Here is a 22034-nt window from a genome sequence, read left to right on the forward strand (position 1 = left end):
AGTGTACAGTGTAACCCCAAAATATTTTGAAAACATAATACATTTTCCTTATACCCTCAGTATGGCCCACATTCGACTTCCCACCCTTGCTGTCCACCCCGGCATCTTCAAGCATGCATTCATTACCCAGCTCCATGTTTTGTCAGTGGAATCGTGTTCAGCAGCCTCCTCCAGCTCTTCACCCTCCTCTGCCGATGTCATGATTCCATAGTACGTATCCACAAATGTGTTTTAAGTCCCCCGAGTCCTGTCCGGTGATCCTCACTCTGCGGTGGCCTCAATGAGTCTGACCGCCAAAACTCCAAGTGCGCCAGACTAAATTTACCTGGGGCCCTCAAGTCGGGGAAACTTGAGACCAGGACCCCCCCCCCCCCCCCCCCCCCCACACACACACACACACACACACACACACACCCTTTCAGTTGAACCGGACACGCTGACTTCTTCGGCATTTCGGAAGAGGACACCTGCTAGGATGGCTTCTGGGAATGTTTGATTTGGAGACGTACACACGCAAGAGTCGGGGAGACCTTGCTGGACTCTCACTCTGTTTTCCTGGGGGACACCTCAGAGGCCGTGTTGTTGACCGCAGCAGCGATGTCATTGACGTCCAAGATGCGATCAGATTACTGCGGGCTGAGGTTCAAGACTGCTGGAGTGCCGACTGTGATTACTGTTACACTCTAGCCACAACTTAACCTGTAACCTTTTGGTATGTATTGCGCTTGACTGGTAAGCTGGAGAGTCCAGTGGTGAGCAACACTGACTCCCCGTGGTTAAAAGGGGTTAGTGCATGTGAGAGTGCAAACGCTTTGCATCCTTGTAAATTAGACTTATTTAATCATTATTCCAGCTCAATATCGCTTACTCAAAAAACAACATAAAAAGTTTAAAAGAAGGTATATCTTTCTGAATATTTAAATCCACGTAGCTGAAGAAATTTTTTCTTGTCTTGAAAATGTAAAGAATGAAATTGTGAAAAAAATAATAAATGTGCTTGCTTATTTATTTATTTATTTACTTATTTGTTTATTTATTTAGATAAAATGCACCACTTTCTCCTCCGTACAGACGGCGGGGTTCTGTTCCGGAGGTGACGTTACTTATAAAAGCTTAGCTTACAAAAAAATATATGAAATCATAAAATGTAAACTTATAATAAACTAAGTATCAAATAAAAAAACAAACAAACAAACAAACAACCGTTTTCATGTTTAGGATTTTAAATAAATATATTTATCAAAAATGCAAACGTAATGTTGAAATAAAGTTTTGCTGAGTTTGTATAATGTCAAATTTTGGTAATCAATCTGTCTGTCTATGTGGATCTACACTAGTCACATTCGTGTGGAGAAGTGGGAAAAAAATCATATATACAAAAAAAATGTGGAGCAGAAATTTGTATTACAGAATTAAAAACGTAAGATTTTAAATCTGCAACACAGTGAGACTGAAAAAAATATATAAAATGAACCGCGATGTGGCGAGGGACAACTATATACTGCGTTCGGGATGTTTGAGGCACTCCGAAACTAGCAGTTGCTTTTTGTGACCATTACTTTTAAGCCGTGCGATTGATTACTAGGTGACATAGTTCCTTTTTTTTTTTTTTTGCTATATAGCCTACGTGTTATGAAAATGAAACAAAAAAAAGATAGATATGTAAACGTTTAAAAAAAAAAAAAAAAGAAAGAAAAACGTTTTCTACATGAAACCACCGATTTCTCAGAGTGTCCGATTTCTCCATGGTAAGTGAAGGCCACAATACCTATCGCTGCGTTGAGTTTTGTCTGTCCTCCTGGAATCGCTTTTGTGTCATGATGGTGCTTGTGATGTTTCAATGTCTTCTCGTCATTTCTGGTTAAAGGTGCACAGCATTCGGTGGCTTTAATGTTCCGAGCGGCTAACCGAAAAAGCATCGGCAAAGCGGGGAACGGCTGGTAGGTCGTCATTTGGTTGAAAGAAAAAAGAAAAAGGAAATTGTTGTCTTCTGACGCTGAAAGCAGGAGCCGGCTAAGGTCGGCTATAGCTAGCAGTGCTATCACCCTAGCATCATAGCTTCCTTGTCGTCGTGTGTTTTTTTTAATCTTGATTCTTTTCAAAAGGCAACTAATGCACGTAAGTGACATTGTGTGGATGCAATTAGAGTGGTTTGCGTTTTTAAATGGCTGTCAAGAGTTACAAGTGAGCAGCTAGTAACTACAAGCGTTGTTAGCATCCGTGCTAATAACTAGCCAAGTTGATTTTGTGGCTGGAAAAACAAAACAAGAGGTGCTTAGTTAGTCTGTATGTTTGTTTGTTATTGTTATTGTTACACTGTTGTCTTGGTGAATTGAAATTCTCTGGTAAATTACGTGTTCAGCTAATCCAACTCGAGCGGTAGCGTTAAATTGTCGTGATTTTGAGCTTTAATAATGTTATCAAATTGTAAATGTCTGTTGTGACAATCGGTTTCCCAAATTGGGACAGTTGTCTGTGGCCCCTTCAGCGACTGCCCGTTTGATAATGGTCCCGTTTGACTGCTGTTTATTGTCAAAACAAGTACTACATTACAGAAAAGGAAACATCTTGAATTGAGTGACTCGATGGCAGTAAAGTAAAATGACCATAAAAAAGAAAATGTTCCGGTGCATTTGTTGCCTGGCTTATTCAATGTCAGAATTCCACCATCATGTCAAAAATGGAATATAACAGCAGTTCACAATCTGTATATTATGTTGGGCAGGTAGCAGCTAGCAAACATAATAATTTACTGATGCTCACCAAGCCAGGCCCAACCTTTCAAAGACAGACACACTCAGAAGTCACAGCGGACACTCAAATTACCTCTGAATGTCGATACATGTGTATCCCGCTTAAAATACGCAAACATCTTCCCCTCAGGCACTTTCGCCGGACGATGGACGAGCTGGTCCATGACCTGGTGTCAGCCCTGGAGGAGAGCTCGGAGCAGGCGGCGCGGGGCGGCTTCGGCGACGGCGGAGACCATGCGTTGACCGTGGGCTGCCTGCTGAAGAGACAGGCCAGGAAGCGCAGGGGCCGGAAACGGCGCTCAGACAACCCGCACCCGCCCTGGGATACGGGCCACCTCAGCGAGGGCTCCGAGTCCAGCGTCGAAGAGCACAAGGTGAGGCATCACTTAAACCGACAGAACTGGAGTGGAGCAAAATTTTTCAATAAATGAGTCAAGTGGAATGTTCAGCATTGGCTGTGCTGTATTGAAACTTGTATTTTTGTTTTTAATTTGCAACAGGACTATCGTGCCGGCACAGGTGGCGTGTCTGCTGCCAACAGCCACGCTCGTGACAACAGTGACTCGGACGAGCAGCTGGGCCCCAAACGCCGTACCCCGCAAACGTCCGAAACGGGTAGGAGCAAGAGGCCCCTGTGGCCGGATGACCAGGGCGTCCTGGGGTCCGCTGAGGGAATGCGCAGTCTCAGGCGACGGCGCAAGGTCAAGCGGATGGCCGTGGACCCCCCTGCCGAGCCGGACCCCCCCTCCGCCGTGATGCCGGCCCCCCCGTCCATCCCAAAGGCTCGCGTGGCCGGCGCCGGACCCCGCCGGCTGAGCCCCGTCGAAGGCAGGGCGGCCATGGAGATTTGCGGGGGCGGCGGGCCGCTTCTGGCGGCGGGCGGGAAGAACAGAATGAAGAAGAGGAAGCTGGCATTGCACAGGTTGGGGGCGGAGGCTGCCGATGAAGGCGTGGTGGTAGAGAGCGAGGAACCAGTCTCGTCTTTGGTGGAAGGAGGCAAGGACAAGATGGAGCTAGAGGAGCACAAGGGCTCCGATGAGGAGATGAGCGACAGGTGGTAAGGGTTTGCACTGTAAAATCAGAAGAGACAATTTTGTCACCTTTGCTAAATCTTGGAGGTCAGAAGTTCATGATGATCATCTCTGTGCAATATGGCCAACATTTCATAAAATTAATTAGAAGTTAAATATAATGTAAAAAATAAAATAAAAAAATGTACAAAAAATACATAATTCAAAAAATGGTCTTAATTAATTGAAAACAGACTAAAAATAATGCATAAATATACAAAAAAGTACATTGTCAGTAAATGGTAAAATATAAATAAATGCATTAAATGAGTGAATTTAATTTGAACTTCAATAGAAAGGATTAATGAATACATAAATACAAATAAAATAATTCATTCAAAATGCCTAATCAAAATAATTACATAAATAGAACAAAACTACAAGTATATAATTTAAAAAAGTCATTGAATTGAATGACTGACTAGAATAAATAACAAATGTAAATTTTAATTCAATTGATTCACTACAGAAAATAAATGCATAAATAAACTAGATCCATAATTAAATAATATAAATTCATAATTATAAAAATGAATTAAATGATAACAAATATTGTTTAAAATAAGAGAATAATAATAAAAAAGAATAATAATATTAATATAAAATAATTGAATGGTAATAAGTGAATGGTTTAATAATTAAAATCCACCGTGATGCGTACAAATTTTTATTTTTTTGGATTGAGTTGCTTTTTCATCTTTATCACAAAATGTTCTGTCCTTCTGTACTTTAGTGAAACCAGCAGCGTGAGTAACAGCAGCGATGGAGGCCTCTACACCAACGATGAAGGCCGACAAGGTATGAGCTCCTAAAGATCATATTTCAAGTGCACATTCTGATATACACTACATTACCATCAACAAATAAGGGAACAACGAAAAGGGCTTACACGGGCTTACAACATTTCAACGGCCGTTCACATGCAAACATCACTTGCAGGTGATGACGAGCAGAGTGACTGGTTCTGCGATGGTGAACCCGGCTCCGGCAGTGGTGGTGCGTGCGGGGTGGCGGGCGTCATCCCCTGGTGGGAGAGGGACGCCGGTGCAGAGGAGCTGGACCTGAACGACCCTGTCTTCAACAACATCCTCACGGGCTCCTTCCCCCTCATGACCCCTGATGCCAGGAGAGGTATGTGCTGATACCGTAGTAAATTCTGTTTTTCATTCTACCAGTAGGGGGCGCGATGGACAAATCATCAGTAACTCTGATAACATACTGTCATAAATACAAATACATTATTACAACTAGATTTCAGTGTTTTGTTTCAATTTGGAGATGGGCTTATCACTTACCAGCAGTGCTGTGTGGCCGTTAGGGTTCCAGGCCCGGCTCAGCCGACTCCAGGGACACCCGAGGACTTGCGACGACGGGCTGCAGGGCGGCAGCAGTCAGGGCTTCGATGACAGTCATGAGTGAGTTAGTGTCCTTTTTAAAAAAATAATAATAATATTTTGATGATGTCACATCGGCTGAAGTTTCACCCTCAACAGGCCCTGGTTCAGCTCAAGCTCAAGGAGGGAACATGGACAGGTGAGTCTTCAGGATGCATGCCTCAAGATTGACAATAGAAGTCATTTGTTAAGATTATCCTTCGCTGGCTGCAGTTACACTGGGACCCCCGGACGGAACGAGGCCATCGCAGGAGCTGCTCGGTAAAAACGGCCAACAGGTGAGGACATTTCTGCTGCTGTTTATTTTTCGTCATTTTCCCTCTTTCCTAAATGTCGTTGTATCCGTTTTGGCAGACAGACGAGCGGGCACCTCGGCTCTCTGTGCATGGGCGATGTCAAGCGGAGGCGGAAGGCAGCCCCCCTCGGGTCCACGGCGCCCTCAGGTACTTGATGTCCATGCCCTCTTTGTTTCATTTCATTTGCATCCAATAGTTATATATATATATATATATATATATATATATATATATATATATATATATATATATATATATAACATGGACAAAGAAAACAAACAAACTCAACAAAGCTTATCCAGATCAGACAGCTGTCAGTCGCAAAGATGTCAGATAAAGCCTGGTTCACACATAAAGAGAATCGGGCTGTTTTTGGCCCGATATTGCCCCTTCCCGACCAAGGACGTCAAACGCCCGACAAGCTTTTGTCTTATATGATTATCTCATAAGATTGTCTTTATACGTGAGATGTGTTCAGAGTAGATTTGTCCCGATAATTGGGTCCAAAACCAGTCGGGCCGACAATCTTAAATAATGAAGATGTTCAATATTTACGACAAAAATCTTAAAGGAACACTTTACTTATTGATCCATTTTTAGCAGCAAAAAGTTGCTACTTTTTCAATAATTAATTTGGTGACGTGATTATTTTTTTATGTACATTTAATAACTTTTAAACCGATGTTAAAATGAATCGAACGCCGGCATGTTTGTTACACGTGACTAAATAACCCGGATGTTTACGTCACTAGTGTGTAAACGCTACACTATGGAAGCACTATGCAACGCAGCCGTGCATCTAGCGTCAAACCCGGAAGGATTAAACCTTATCGCTTCGATCCAACACGACAAAATAACCCTACCGAAGGAAAGTCTGCCTTGGATGTGAAAGTTGTGGCGCCAGATGGTCTTTTCGGGCACAAAATAAACTTTAACGAACGAGTGAATCAGGCGGGGGGTGGTGCGGGAGCTGCACAGGAATGGACAATCCGCTAATGAATGTGTGCTGTCTGGAAATGAAAGAACTCGAGGATCGGTTCCTTGCGGACAATCTCAACTGCCAATATCCAACAGGTAACGTGACACACAGCACGAGCAATGCAAAACGTGTGGAACTGACGAACTATTTCAGGAAAAAGAAAAAATAGTAAAAATTAAATGTATCATCGTTACAGCGCCCAACCTCCCCTAGCTGTTTTTTTTCTTTTCTTTTTTTGCGTAGCGTCCCGATGATGTAAACGAAAGGTTGCAAGAAGGTTGTGTATTAACCGTGTTTATTTATAGACAAAATGAAGTAAGGAAATGCGAGACGCCGTTACCTAGGCTGGTTACCACAGGAAGAACAGCGGGACAGAACACAAATGTAGTACGTCGCACATGACACATGATAATGACACTAATCCACATTCTATAAATTTTTTGGTAAAATAAGATTATGAACATGGTCAATTTGTGAAGTATAAACAACTTACGAGCTAATAAAACATAACGTCCTGGTCCCCGTACTTGACGATGTTCACACTCAAATGAATTATGAAATAAAACAGTCCGTGCAGTATAATAACGAATGCCCCCCCCCCACCCCCTAAACATGCCTACCTTTCGCTTTAAATTTGCTTCGCTTCTCCGAGATCTTTCAGTGGCCGTAGGTAGGACTCGATTTGTGCCGGCTGTTGGTGACAGTGAAGGCTCCGTGTTGCTAGCAGTTGCGGAAATAGCCGCCAGAGATCCTCCATCGGCTTGATTATTTCCCACGTCTGGTTCTTTAAAGATACTCGGTACTGCGTTGGGCTTTAGTATTAGGCGTGTGGCGTACCCCATCTCAAATTGTAACATATTTTCTTAGTCCTCATGCCTGAAATGTTCGCTGCGCGCACGCCTGCTTGTCCTTCGGGAGGTTGACAGCACTTAGCAAACAAACCATTGTCTACTCAAGTCGTTTTTTTTTTTTGTTTTTTTTGTTTTTTTTTAGGGGGGTCTCGCGGGTTTTTCCTTGCCGACGCCTTGCAAAATTTTGCAATACACAAAGGCATAAGTGACAGTTTGTGTCCTCCTCGTTGTTATGTCTGCGTGAACTACTGTTCGCCAAGCGAGTATACACACTTGCTACGTCACCACTCGGGGGCGTTCCAACACGGAAGTACTTCTATGTTGAAGAAAAGTTAAATAAATCAATATAAGGGTGTATTCTTCAGCTCTTATGCATTTTTCGTAGCTAAACTAACTATTTACTGCCGATCAAGCCATACATGTAAAATTAAAGGAGCCTTCCTTTAAAGGAATAGTTCAGATTTTTTTACATGAATCTCCATTTCATCCTCACCTCCAGTGTGTGCGATCAGCACAGACTTAACCCTGACAGCTTTCTGTGACACAAGTTCTGGTCCGGTGTTGGACGAGAGGTAAATAGTCCGGAAAGTTGACTGGGCCCACCTAAATAAAGCATTTTCTTCTCAAAACAGTTTGTGTTCAAAAGAGTAACACATTTGCATCACATAACTCCTTCCTGAAAAAAAGTCAGACTCCATTACCGTCGGGCACTATTTTGTTCGTTCGTATCACTACGTGGCGCCCAGCATGTAGTTGATAGACGCGCTGCAGACAGCTGATAGTTGCGCCAAGACCAGGACTGGAATCTTGACCAGTGTTGAGATGATAATCTTGATGAGATTATCTGCGCACCTTAAACACAATACGACCAAAGCTGTTAAATGCCCGATTTTTTTATGTTTATGTGTGGCATCTGACAAAGATAAAAAAATCTTTTAAGATTTGAAAAATCCTTATATGTGAACCAGGCTTAAGCGCATCAGCCACACTGGCCCACATCTCAAAGCCGTACAGTGCCAGAGCAGGTGGCTGACAAATGTGAAATGTTTTGGCCTGGACCCCCCTGGAACTTGGCTCTGGAGTGTGTAAACGAGAGGGGGAGTTAACATCAGCCTTGCGTGCAAATAAAGCTAGGATTAAAAGACGTAATGAGGGCCTCTCTTGTGACTCGACTTCTAGGAAGCAAAGGAACAAAATGACCACAATCTCGTCAGGACAGACTTCTTAAAGAGGAAGCCAACCTTAAACTTTTCTTGACAATATGTTTTATGTGACCTCACTAGTCTAAACATGACATCATCCATTTTCTTGACCGCTTATTCCTCACAAGGGTCGTGGGGGCTGCTGGCGCCTATCTCAGCTGGCTCTGGGCAGTAGGCGGGGGACACCCTGGACTGGTTGCCAGCCAATCGCAGGGCACACAGAGACGAACAACCATCCACACTCACACGCACACCTAGGGACAATTCGGAGCGCCCAATTAACCTGCCATGCATGTCTTTGGAATGTGAGAGGAGACCGGAATACCCGGAGAAGACCCACGCGGGCACGGGGAGAACATGCAAACTCCACCCAGGAAGGTCCGAGCCTGGACTCGAACCGGAGACCTCAGAACTGGGAAGCGGACGTGCTAACCACTCGACTACCGTGCCGCCTAAACATGACATTCTGATTAATATTACAATTGTGGAATATGAGTCCATCTTGTCACTTGCTGTCGCCTTAAGATGACATCAATGTTGCTCAGGGCTCAGACAACGACCAATCAGAGATCACCTGTTATCTGAAGCTGAGCTGTGATTGATTGTTACCTGAGACCTGAGCAACTGTGATGTCATTTTTACTCATAGCACGTGACAAAATGGCTGCCTTCTGATATTGATAAAAACTGCTAGATTTTGCTGCTTAATTCATATTCAATAATCACAATATTAACCAGAATACCGTATTTAGACTAGTGGGGCTGCATAGAATATATTATTGGCAAGAATTTTTTTTACTGTGCATCACAACCTGTTGTACAACATAGATGTTGTTCATTTGGTGATGACAGCTAAATTAATGCACTCACCAGTGTTTAAAGTTCAGTATACACAGTTAAATGAAATTGGTTTTCACCAGGATACACATCATTATCAATTTCGATTAGTCTTTTATAGCCAAAAAGTAAGTCATTCATTTTCAGTGGTGATAATTGAACGACTCATTTACATCCCAGCTGGTGAGCAAATCCATAATTAACTGTCCTGTTGTCTCCTCATGTCATCTTGGTTTCAGCGGTGGTGGGCGAGAATGTGCCACCCATCCCCGACACAAATTTGGGCAACCGAATGTTGCAGAGCATGGGATGGAGCCCGGGCGCGGGCTTGGGCCCTGAGGGGCGGGGCATCACCGAGCCCATCCGGGCCCTACAGAGACCGAAAGGCGCGGGTTTGGGCTTCAACTGACCACTGAAGAGTCAACTGGTTCTGCCACTTCAAAGCTGCAGGAGGAAAATCTGTGGGAATATGATGGATTTCCCATATTGGGGATAAAGTAGTGACCTGAAGCTAAGACTGAACGCCCCCCCACACCCTCCCTCCCCGCGTTGGAGGACATCTTATGACCTTTTCTGCCTCATTAAACAAGCGTCAGGCCACCAGATGAGTGAGCTAGTGATGAACTCCAGCATGAAGTACGCAGGTCAGTGAAATGTCTGATGCTGCACACATCTGGAGCGAACTTAAAAGGGATACTTTGACTCATTTAAGTAAATATTTTCTTTTTTTCCCCATGTACAATTAATAACTTTAAAAACACATTTTGCCACTTGCTGTCGACTCAAAATGAAGTCACTGGTGCTCAAGTAGCGCCCAATCACCTGTTTTCTGGCTTTGGTCATGTGACGTTCGCAAACTGAGAAATGATTGGTCGTTACCTGAGCTCTGAGCAACCGTGATGTCATTTTCAGTCGACAGAAAGTGGCAAAATGTGTTTTTAAAGGTATTAATCGTACATGAAAAATAATGCAGTTATCAAATTAATTATCGACAAAATATGAACTTCTTACTGCAGAAAATGGTAAAATGAGTCAAGTAACCCTTTCAAGGTTTTATTAGTGTCATGAAGTGATAGTTTATGGATGGATGTGTGTCACTCCGTTTAGTCTGCACATTTGTTTTGCTCATCAAGGTTAATGTATGTGGAACTATTTGGCATAAATTATTTTTATTTTTTAAGTTAGAACGGTTTTAATGATTGTTACAATTTCACTGATTTTAATGTTGGAGTGTACTGTTTAGCTTTGGAAATTGGTAAAGTTATAGTAAAGAAAAAGTAGACGGTTTTAGTGGCATTTTAAATTAGCAAATTATCTACAAGGATGTGCATTGGATTACAATTTAAATCAATACAAGACTAAAGAATTCTAATCATGTTATTTTTTTCTTTTGTGTATTCCTTTAAAATGACAATTTTTTGTCTTGATTTTCACCCTTGCGGAAATCAATGTGGCTGTTTGTGATCATGAGCTGTTAGTAGAAAATGTTAATTTGTACAGGAGAGGTCCAATAAAGTGACTTGACACCAAGCGGAGGATGGCGCTGATTATTCTTCCGCAAAGTGCAACAGAATTTTATTTTTTTTTCTCAAAAGAAGTGAATTCTGATTTTTCTTCATGCATCTCATTTTCTTGCACTGGAATTTTCTGTCCCTCCTGCTATTCGTGTTAAGTGCTCGCACATTGTATCCTCTTCAGAAGAGAGACAGGTGCATTGTTAGTTTGCCGTTTTGTTTTTTTTTTGTTTTTTTTTTGTGGAACAGTGATCATAGATCATCGTCTGTGTTTGAACCCCTAAATGTTGTATGGATGGAACCGTGTACGCATCTTCAGTTAGCAGGTCCGCATTGCGCAAATTATGACCTGGCCTCTAGAGCGCCTCGTTATTAGCCATAAGTGCATGTAGGTCACGGAGAGAAGGCAGAAGAGTGAAATAGGGTTGTGCAATTAATAGAAATTCAATTAAAATTTCAATTATTACACTCCACAATTACAAAATCAGCATAAAAAGATTAAAGGGATACTTCGCTTATTTAGCCCATTGTAGCAATAAAAAGTTAATATTTTGTCTGTAATTTATTTGATACTTTCATTATTTTTCACATACAATTACTACTTTCAAAATCACATTTTGCAACTTGCTGTCGATTGAAAATGACATCACAAGGGCTCAGGTAACCAATCACAGCTCATCTGTTTTCTAGTTTTGGTCATGTGACATTCACAAGCTGAGTTGCAAAGTTGCAAGTTTGCAAAACGTGTTTTTAAAGGTACTAATTGTACATGAAAAATAATGAAAATATAAAACTATAGGCAAAATATTAATGTTTGACTGCTAAAAATGGCTAAATAAGTAAAGTATCCCGTTAATACTAATTTTTGAGGTGTTTAAATTTATACATTTACACTTTTTTTTTTAATTTTAAAATAACAAATTTCATATTTTTCATCCAAAAGGAACTTGCATAAAATAATTCTTACTTTTTTATTCATTCATTTTTCCTTTTGTTTTTTGTTGTTGTTGTTTTTTTTTACTTTTAAACATTTTCTTGTTTTGTACCAAAAAATAAATGATCATCCTACTGCACAGTGCGCTTCAAGTTTTGCCAACATAAATAAATAAATAAAATGATAAATTCTGTTTGGTCCAAAGGAACTTACATAATTATTGTGTTTCTATTCTTTTTTTTTTTTTTCTTTTTTTCTTCTTTTTTTTTTAAATTGGTCTAAATATTTTAAATGTGAATTTTCTTGTTTTGTACCCAAAAAAATAATCGTTTGAATAATCATGATTTCAATTATTGCCAAAATAATCGCGATTATTAATTTTCCCTTAATCGAACAGCTCTAGAGTGAAGTGTACATTACAGACAGCCATTATGTGGACAAGGGCTTTGTGCTGGCGTGTACATTAAGCCTTCAAATATCCCTCCCGCATCTTCTTATCACATTGAAACTTATTTAAATACACTTACAACATATTGTGAGCATATTTCAACACAAATCAATACAGGAAAATCCGCGACATCAGGGCTGCAATATTACAGGGTTGTTTTTTATTTTCAAGGTCATGTGCTAGAAACTCAAAATGACTTAAAAAAAAAAATGTTTATGAAACCATTTGTAAAGGCCGGAGTTAACGTTTAATATTGCATAACACACATGATAATGCGATCCCCCGCTTCCTTTCCTCTTTTCTAATCTTCCTCCGTTTCACTTCCTCCACCCATCTCCTCGTCTGACATTCCCGCTCTCCCATCCCTTCCTCGCCGTCTCCCGTTGCGAGGCTGCACTCGCAAGAGTCTCGTCGTTATGAGAAAATGGGAGTGTTGCGTGTCCTCTTTTCTCCCAGACACACTTTAAAGTCTTGACACTTTCAGGACTCCCCTGTGAGCCAGGCAAGCAGGCGCAGGTAGGTGAACTCGGAGCAGAGGAAAAGGCGAGGTGTGTGTGTTGATGTAATTGTGTGTGTCTGCGGCATCGCTGAGCCACAGAGCCCCCGGCGGTGAGGAGAGCGGAGCATTTGTCCTTGAGACTGACTGACTGCAGATGTGGAGCAAGCAGGGTGTCCAGTGCGTGAAAAGTGACAGCAAGTATCAGGAGAAAGAACTAGCGGTAGGTGCCGGCATCCTTTTTTTTCAATTTTGAACTAATTGTGTTGTCAAAATTTTGTTTTTGGCTTTCTGTTTGATCAATAAGGTCCACTTGGGGATGGTCGGAACAAGGAAGGAGTGTGAAGATCGGACGAAGTTCCCAAGTGAGCTCTGTTTTTTTTGTTTTGTTTTTGTGAACAGTCAATACGCAGTTTCCAAGCAGGTCGTTAACGAGCCTGCGGCAGCGTCTACTGTGTCACTCTTGAGTGCATATGCGTCGGTGTGGTATCAGCATCACGTCTATATGGCTGTGTTCACTCTTCCTACTCGCTAACTGCCTTGAGATATAAGTGTTGCAAGTGTTTTGAGATGTGAGCCATTTTTTTGCTTGGACTTTGACTCAACTCAAAACACTTAACAAGCAGCAGTTTGACAGATTGTAACCAAATCATAAAAAAAAAAGAGACTTGAGGTTTAGTGCCACTCCCAGCTGAAGTTTACTGTCAAGCTAAACAGAAAACAGGACACCTATTTAAAACTGCTAGCACAATGCTAACTGTGTCGCCACTAGGGCGATATTTACAGGTAAAAAAAAAAAAAAAGAAAAAAAAAAAGAGGCAAGGACAGGGAGTGTTTGCGTGAATTGAGCACGCATGGGACAAGTGTGATGTAAGTGCATTGCTTGTGCTCCCTGCTGCTCAATAGTGTTTAAAATAGGATTTAGTAGCCAACACTGTATTTTAAATTATTTAGGCCTACATGCGCACTGGGTAATATAGCCGATTTTGTTCATTAATTTGCGCGATGACATCTTGTTTTATTATTTTATCAAACACTGAAATATATTGTTTGAGTAATTTTTATACTGCTTAATTTATTCATATTTGACTTGTTTTAGTACGGTGCATTGGATAGTACGCCACTCACTCCGAGGGGGGAGGAAAAAAAAAAAAAAAAAAGCACTTTCAAGTGAGAGCGGGTGACAAGGCGGCCAGGCCTGGCCCGACTTCTATGAAAATGGGATCGATCCTCACGAAATATGTGCCCATCCCTACTCATATGCCCAAATCTCTGAAATTATTAGAACAACAGTCATAATATATTTTGGTCCTCTATTCACGTTGCTGTTGCCTGACGGGTTGCACGGATGCGTGCGAGCTCCATGCAGCCGCAGCGCTGCAGCGAGGCGCTTTTTTTTTTTCCGCTCGAGATGCACCTGTCTGGCCCCATCCCATGAAATATCCAGGGGATAAATAAATAAATACATAAACGAATAAATAAACAAATATATAGATAAATAAAAAGAGCTATAAAGTGTTGTTCAGTGTGTGATTGACGTTTCGCTCCCTCTTGCTATTGGTCAATGCTGCGGAACCAAACGTACGACGACGTAGGTATGTCACATTGTGCGTCAAGATGAGCAAAAAATCTAACATGCTAGACTTTCCTCGTGATGGTCTTGAACCGCCCCAGACAACATGCGACCAATCGTTGAACGTGTCACACTACACGGGCGACGCTACGTCAATACAACCCAAAATCGTTTACGACATGCCCCGTTTGTCCACGACACGTCGGTCGGGCTAAAATTGGGCTGTTTTCTTGTCATCTGACCAAGGCATTAGGTAAATGGGAAGCTTGGAGAAACTCGCTTCAAGACTTGAGGTCATATACCTAGGATGTGCACAGGCATCTGTCCAACCGAGGCTGAACGAGTAGAACTCCACATCTTTAGCGATGCCTCTGTCAAGGCCATTGGTGCCGTAGCCTACTTGAAAGCCATCCAAGACGACAAAGTGGGCATTGGATTTGTCATGGCAAAGTCCAAACTAGAGATAGACCGATATGCTTTTTTCAGGGCCGATACCGATTCCGATTATCGGTAGTCAAGGAGCCAGATAACCGATATTTGAAGCCGATATTCATTTGCAGTAAAAGTTAAAATGTTGGCACCAAATTTTTGAATAATGCAAACCCTAACCGTTCTTTACAATGGATTCTCACACTACACTTTTCATTTTACATCCTTCTATCTGCAATAAGACGTTGGTGGCGGGGGGAGTTAAATGTGGGGGCCAATGTGACATTACCTTTTATAGCATTTGGGATACTTGTAGTTTTATTCTATAAATGTTATATTTTTATATTTTGAAGTAATAGGAGGAACCCTGTCATTCAAAATGTGCATCAGCTGTGGCATTACTTATTACTACAGCAAAAAAAAATAAAAAAAATTCAATGAGAAAAACTATTCATCCCTGAACACCATACAGTTCTTGTAGACCTTATTATAATTATTGTTATTGTTACCATATAGACAGTTTTGATAAGCTGAGGATCTTAAATCGAGAACAGCAATATCATGCTACTCCTCTCTACAAGAGAACTGTCAAAAGACACTTCATCATGTAGTTTACTGCCACTTAGGATGCCCCAATCAACGCAGAAAAAGGTAGAGTAAAATAACTTGGTTATAATAATAGTAAGAATAACTTGGTTAAACAGACATTGTTGCGGTGGACCGCTGCCACTTTCTGCTGTTTAATGTGTTTTACACTTATAGACACGTGTGTGTATATGGGCACACTATTCTTTCACTACTGTACTGTACTGTATCACTTAATGGCACAGATGTACTTGTCTAAATAATAACTAGGCTGCAACATTGCTAATTCACATTAACAAGCACTATCTTAGCTGTCCACATGAATAGTTACTAACACACGAGAAAGTTATACAACACACCAAACATGAGCTCATTATTCAAAGTATGATGCACGTAACGAAATTACATCACTGAACATTAATTGCAGCCGTGTACGGCCGTAGATGTTACATATTAGTGGCATCCATTGAGAGGATAATGTCCCAACTGACGGCAGACATGACGTGAAAAGAGAGACAAAACGAGCAAATAAGCACACTATACTTTAGTGCACTTCTCTACTAATGCCAAACATACGGAAGAGAACACGTTCGTGTAGTTAAACGGTGTTTGAGACACTTAATTAGTTACGGAGCGGACTTTAACGAGGTGCACAACGAGCTGTCAATCAAATCGACGTCGAAGCTTAAGGCACACAATGGCAAACCAGTGCGACAAATAAACACAATATAAAGTAACTAAACGCTATTTAGTGTCACTGTGGCATCTCACTGCATAATAACCGCTATGCAACAAGTAGTGGACGTGACCACAGAATGCAATGTGTGCGTCACGAGAGGTAAATATAATGACATTACTCTACTCTTAACATGGAACTAGACAATATAATAATGACAACTGTTAATATTTGGAACCTTTCTAACAAACATTATTTACTTAATTAAGTGAAAATGTGTGTGATTCCCTCCCCGAGTAGTTCAAGTAGCGAATTAGCTACTGGGTGTTAGCCTACATGCTAAGCTGAACACACCACTGTTAGCTAGCGGGGATTCAATGCAAGGCAATGCAGCTCCATTCATATAGTGCATTTAATACACAACATAATTCAATGTGTTTAGCTTATCATGGTGAAACGATCGGCGGAGTCTCTTCTCTTTTAACTTACCTTCGAAGCATGTGTGTCTCGCGTTGTGTCCGTGGGCGCGTGTGTGACCGGCTACTGTGATACACGGCATACACTACTGATTGGTTCTGGCTTTTGCACGGCTAACCAATCAAATGCTGCTATGGGCGTTACATTGCTGGAGTTGGACTCCATAACAGACAGAGACGCTCTGGGCTGCATTCGAAGCGAAAAGACGGAGTTTTAAATGGATCGCTCATATCGGCCGTCAGATTAATAAAACAGACAGATACCGATATGTACCAATATGTCAAATATCGGCCCCGATTATCGGCCCGACCGATTATCGGTCTATCTCTAGTCCAAACTCTCCCCTCAATCTAATCGGACCATTCCGAGACTTGAGCTGTGTACAGCGGTCTTAGCAGTGGAGATGGCTGAGCTGATTCAGGACGAACTGGATCTGAAGCTGGATGCCACTAGGTTCTACACAGATAGTAAAGTTGTCCTTGGATACATTTATAACCACCCCAGACGGTTCTATGTGTACGTCTACAATCGGGTCCAGCGTATACGTCAGTCCACCATCCCTGAGCAATGGCACTACGTGAACACCGAAGACAATCCTGCTGACCTGGCATCAAGGTCGGTTCCAGCAGCACACCTCACGCAGGCAATGTGGTTCAGCGGACCAACCTTCCTGCGCAAGCCTTCCATTCAACCAGAGACCACCCAGCTGTTCAGGATAGTCTCACCGTAGTCAGATGCAAAGGTCCGTCCAGTTGTGAAGAGCTATATCGCCAATCTGCAAGAGAAAGTTCTCAGCACCGAGCACTTTGAGAGGTTCTCCACATTTGAAACTCTCCAACGAACTATTGCACTCTTGATTCATATAGCAAGAGCTTTCAAAACTCCAAACAGAACAGGCAAATGTAACTGATGGCATCGCTGTAAGCTACCTCACTCAGTGGATGAGCTCTCTCAAACGAGTCATTATCAGAATTGTTCAGAGGAATGCCTTCATAAAGGAATTTGAAGCTCTGGAGAGAGGAAAGCAAATTCCGCTAAACAGCTGTCTACGCCAGGGGTGTCAAACATAAGGCCCGCGGGCCGGATCAGGCCCACAAAGGGGTATAATCCGGCCCGTGAGATAATTTTGTAAAGCTAAAAAAAAAATAAACATTGTAATGTCGTACTAATTACCGTATTTTCCGCACTATAAGGCGCACCTCATTATAAGGCGCACCGCATTATAAGACGTACCTTCAATGACATATTTTACAGATGTTTCCATATATAAGGCGCTACACTAGAGGCTGGGGTTACGTTATGCATTCATTAGATGGTGCTGTGCTAAATGGAATGTCAACAAAACAGTCATATAGGTCAGTCAAACTTTATTAATAGATTACAAACCAGCTTTCTGACAACTCCATTCACTCTCAAAATGAATAAACAGCTGTTTTATTATTTTCTCTGAGGTAAAGTATTAGTATTAGCTAGCGATCCAAGACGGCGGGATCTTCTGCGCATGCGCGTCACCGATCGTGCAGGGTCACCGATAGCGTCGTGACAGCGAGACCTGTTGCGGCTCAATATTGATCCATATATAAGGCGCACTGGATTATAAGGCGCAGGGTCAGCTTTTGAAAAAATTGAAGGCTTTTATGTGCGCCTTATAGTGCGGAAAATACGGTAATAAGACGGCCACAATCAAAATATGTAAGATTTGTCATTTCACAAGCAGTCCTCAGATGAGCAGTGCAACTTGTACGGGGGAATTGTCCTGGATGTCATTATTTTACACACAACTTAAAGTTACGGTTTGTTTAATTATTATTATTTTTTTAGTCATAGACTGACAAACGTGTTAAATACGACACAAATTCAATTACTGACAAACGTGTTAAATACGACACAAATTCAACTACTGACAAATGTGTTAAATACGACACAAATTCAATTACTGACAAACGGGTTAAATATGACACAAATTCAATTACTGACAAACGTGTTAAATACGATACAAATTCAATTACTGACAAACGTGTTAAACACGACTCAAATTCAATTACTGACAAACGTGTTAAATACGACTCAAATTCAATTACTGGTAACACAAATACATATGACAAGGATTACCGTCCTTATAATGTTATCAACTGCGCCACGCAATACATTCTGGGAACAATAAATATGCAAAACAGGTAGATTGAACAGGTCTGGAACTCAGTGTTGCCGCATTCCATTTGTATTATTTTTTGGAACAATATGATTACAGTTGAGCTCTGTAATTTAGGGCTGGCACACACATAGCGAAAATCTACGTATAATTGACGGCAATCGTTTGTATACCGTTATTTTACCGATGCGGCCCACTTAGTAATATATTTTCCTCCATGCGGCCCCTTGAGCTAACATGAGTTTGACACCCCTGGTCTATGCTCTCTAAACCTGGTGTTACAGTATGACCTCCGCCTCGGAGGCAGACTGAGGAATACAGACGTGGTCACCAGATTCCATCACACTCAAGTAAAGCATCAGGGCTGTCATTTAACAGAAGGTGCTGTACGAGCTGCTGGGCTTTGGGATCCTGGGAGGCAAACGGCTCATTAACTCAACTATTCACAAATGCATCACTTGTCGCAGACTTAAGAGGACGGATGGAGGAACAACAAATGGCAGATTTGCCAGCAGACCGCCTCACCATTTGCCCTCCCTTCACGTATGTGGGCTTGGATGTCTTCGGACCCTGGCACATCTCCACCTGACGTACCAGTGGGACGTAACCTGAGAGCAAATGCTGGGCTATACTATTTTTCTGCATGAGCTCCAGGGCAGTCCACATCGAGGTGATTAACTCAATGGACACCTCAAGCTGCATAAACGCGTTAAGGCGTTTCTTTGCGATAAGAGGACCGACCAAACAACTGAGGTCAGACTGCGGCACAAACGTCATCGGGGCTTGCAACTGCTGGGGCTTAGTGCAAATCAACCAGATAGCAGAGTGCAGAGGTATCTGCAGGATTCTCTTGGGTCTTTAACCCGCCTCATGCATCACACATGGGGGGGTTCATGGGAGCGCCTCATTGGGATGGCCAGAAGAATCCGGGATTCAATGCTCCGTGAACACAGCACCCGCCTAACTCATGAAGTTTTGTGCACACTAATTGCAGAAGTGACAGCATTTCTGAACGCAAGGCCACTGGTTCCGGTATCGAATGATCCTGAAAATCCATTCATCCTCACACCATCAATGTTGTTGACACAGAAAGTTGGCCGACACAGACCTCTTCACTAAGCAGTGGAGACAAGTGCAAGCCTTATCCAACTTGTTCTGGAACCGTTGGAGACAAGTGTACCTGTCAACCTTACAAAGCCGCAAGAAGTGGACGCTGTCCCACCGGAACCTTCAAGACGGTGACATCGTCCTCCTCAAAGACAACCAAGCTGCCCGCAACAACTGGCCTTTGGCAGTAGTCACAAAGGCCGTTCCAGGGACAGATGGAAGAGTCCGTAAGGTGGAATTGAAGTCAGCGAATCAAAGGCAAGCAAAGGCTTACCTTAGACCAGTGACTGGAACTGTTTTGCTTCTTAGTAAGAAATGAGGTACCAGTTATAGTTCTTGTTGAGTTTAATGTTCATGTTAGAGTAGTGACCTCACAGTGGTCAGGCGGGGAGTGTGTCGCCACTAGGACGATATTTACAGGGAGACTTTTATAATGACACACTGAGATCAAAGATGACTTTTATTTTGATACTGTTTCCTGTAATTTGGTTACTTCTTCCTTTCTAGCAACCATTTTGTTTCCTGCCTGGTTATTTCTTACTGAAAGCAGGTTTTTCATCTTTTTGATCTTGAAGACGCAGGAAGCAAAGTCGTGAGTAAAATTCATTAAGTTAAATTACTGATATATTAAGTTATGTTTTGAGTTGAAAGGGAAGATAAGAAATAGGTTAAAAAGATCCTTTTTATTCACATATATGTGTAAGCATATTTCATCAGACTTTATATGAAGCTGATCATAACTCTTTGATTGCCACAAAAAAACAAAAAAAAAACAGTGCCAGCCGATTTCGAGCATTTTAAGTCATCTTTCAAGGCAAAAAGAATATTGTTTGCCTTTACTACATATAGAATGTGGGTGCTAAATGAAAGATCGCATTCCATTCATCGCAATTTTATTAATCATTATTAATCGTCTTCGGCAGTCAAATGTTAAAACAGTCAAACCTTGTTTTTGTTACAGTTTTCACTCTGTCATGTAATGCTGGAATCTTCAGTAAACAACGGCAAAAGTTTCACTACAACACAGACTCCTTGCCATTGCATCAGAGTTTAACTGGCTGGATAGCTACAGTAGCAACACTGCAGTAAGGAGCACACATGATTGAACGTCAATTTTTTACATTAGTAGTCATTCTTTATATATCATTTCAATGTTTGTTTGTTTTAATAAAAGTAAAGTATTATATACGGTAGCGCTGGGAATCTTTGACTGTCTCACGATTAGATTAGATTATGATTTTTGGGTCTATGATTCGATTCAGAATCGATTCTCGATTCAAACGATTTTCGATTCAGAATTATTTGATTGACAAATTATTTCTGCTTCAATTTACAGATATGCAAAAAATTGTCATGATCTACTCCTGTCTGCTTTGCAAGACAAAATGACAAATATAGACATTAAAGTGTCTTTTTTTGTTTAAACATTTATTAATTTTGTATTGTAAGTGCCTTTTTCCAAAAAAACAGCATGTGGGCTACACCTGCCTTTTCCCCTTCTTCTTAATTTCTAATTGAAATAAAATCGATTTTTGGGTATTAAATATTGATTCGGTTCGATTAATAAATGAGAATCTCGATTCTTTTATAATCGATTTTTTGGCACACCCCTAATATACGGTGCTAATTTTAATTATTAATTTTTTTTAATTGGGGGGTGCAAAAAAAACTGCACTCTTGATTGTTCTAGCATCCAGATGTATATACAGGACTGTCTCAGAAAATTAGAATATTGTGATAAAAGTTGACAGCAGGCTCTTCATTAGCATGATTTAATGATCTCATCCTTAATTTCTGCTTGTTAATATAAAGCTACATTTCTATTTGTTTGCATTTCAACATTCTTAGAACCTTTTAGAAGCTTCTTGCCTCCATCTCCTGGTACTTGATCAATTCTTAGTGCTGCATTCAAGACCCATTTTCTTAAATATTTTATTTTTTTTTGGTGGGTGTTCATTCTCCTTTGGTTTCCTTCTCCTCCTCCTGCTGCATGTTTGACCTTGAACAAAATCACTGGCTAAAACATTTTGCCGCTTGTATCCAAAATCTGCACGGCAACATCATGTCTTATACTGCAGGGATCGTCCGCCATTTGAGAGCGTTCTGACTGATCCTACAAGGACCCACAAAATATTGTGTTTTGTGACAATATAAGAACTTATGCTGCCAAAAGGGAGTATTTTTTTTTTCTAGCTTTTTACATTCCGTAGTAATCAGCAGTAGACCATGGGTTGGTTTCACACAATAAAAGAACATTTTCTG

General features: G+C 41.4%; 2 protein-coding genes and 1 long non-coding RNA gene across 8 annotated transcripts in view; 2 read left to right on the top strand and 1 right to left on the bottom strand.

Moving 5' to 3' along the window:
• Positions 1 to 1770: 1770 nt before the first annotated feature.
• Positions 1771 to 10911, top strand: gpatch2 (G patch domain containing 2). Of its 3 annotated transcripts, none has more exons than XM_077510239.1 (10): positions 1771 to 1940; positions 2884 to 3127; positions 3254 to 3810; positions 4557 to 4621; positions 4763 to 4954; positions 5142 to 5238; positions 5302 to 5356; positions 5431 to 5495; positions 5572 to 5660; positions 9621 to 10911. In XM_077510239.1, the coding sequence occupies exons 1-10, from the start codon at positions 1891 to 1893 to the stop codon at positions 9788 to 9790; spliced, it is 1584 nt and encodes a 527-aa protein (XP_077366365.1). In that variant the 5' UTR covers positions 1771 to 1890; the 3' UTR covers positions 9791 to 10911. The 3 variants fall into 3 exon arrangements, with proteins under 3 accessions (XP_077366365.1, XP_077366366.1, XP_077366367.1); XM_077510240.1 differs by having other exon boundaries at positions 1772 to 1940; positions 5317 to 5356; XM_077510241.1 differs by lacking the exon at positions 1771 to 1940 and adding an exon at positions 1968 to 2118.
• Positions 4543 to 20148, bottom strand: LOC144010119 (uncharacterized). The gene is made up of 3 exons (XR_013281146.1): positions 20047 to 20148; positions 5119 to 5251; positions 4543 to 4991 (listed from the first exon to the last, which is right to left on the bottom strand). It is a non-coding gene; the product is annotated as an uncharacterized LOC144010119 (long non-coding RNA).
• Positions 12620 to 22034, top strand: part of LOC144010117 (estrogen-related receptor gamma-like) — a 33726-nt gene continuing 24311 nt past the window's right edge. The window contains exons 1-3 of one of the 4 annotated variants that reach the window (XM_077510244.1): positions 12620 to 12793; positions 12876 to 12996; positions 13081 to 13138. Coding sequence is in view for 1 of the 4 variants with exons in the window: in XM_077510243.1 (XP_077366369.1) it covers positions 20088 to 20092 (5 nt within the window). In the remaining 3 variants the exon portion in view is untranslated. Of the gene's footprint in view, positions 12794 to 12875; positions 12997 to 13080; positions 13139 to 19914; positions 20093 to 20160; positions 20365 to 20733; positions 20858 to 22034 lie in introns of those variants that run through there. The other 3 variants (XM_077510246.1, XM_077510243.1, XM_077510245.1) reach the window with 3 other exon arrangements.

This window comes from Festucalex cinctus, chromosome 21 (genome assembly GCF_051991245.1).
Source record: "Festucalex cinctus isolate MCC-2025b chromosome 21, RoL_Fcin_1.0, whole genome shotgun sequence".
Classification (NCBI taxonomy): Eukaryota; Metazoa; Chordata; class Actinopteri; order Syngnathiformes; family Syngnathidae; genus Festucalex; species Festucalex cinctus.

Bases quoted from the DNA above. Each gene is read 5' to 3' on its own strand.
- gpatch2 (XM_077510239.1), top strand. From the start codon at position 1,891: ATGTTCCGAGCGGCTAACCGAAAAAGCATCGGCAAAGCGGGGAACGGC. The intron at 5,239-5,301 runs GTGAGTTAGTGT...CATCGGCTGAAG, and splicing joins GGCTTCGATGACAGTCATGA to TTTCACCCTCAACAGGCCCT. The intron at 5,357-5,430 runs GTGAGTCTTCAG...CGCTGGCTGCAG, and splicing joins CAAGGAGGGAACATGGACAG to TTACACTGGGACCCCCGGAC.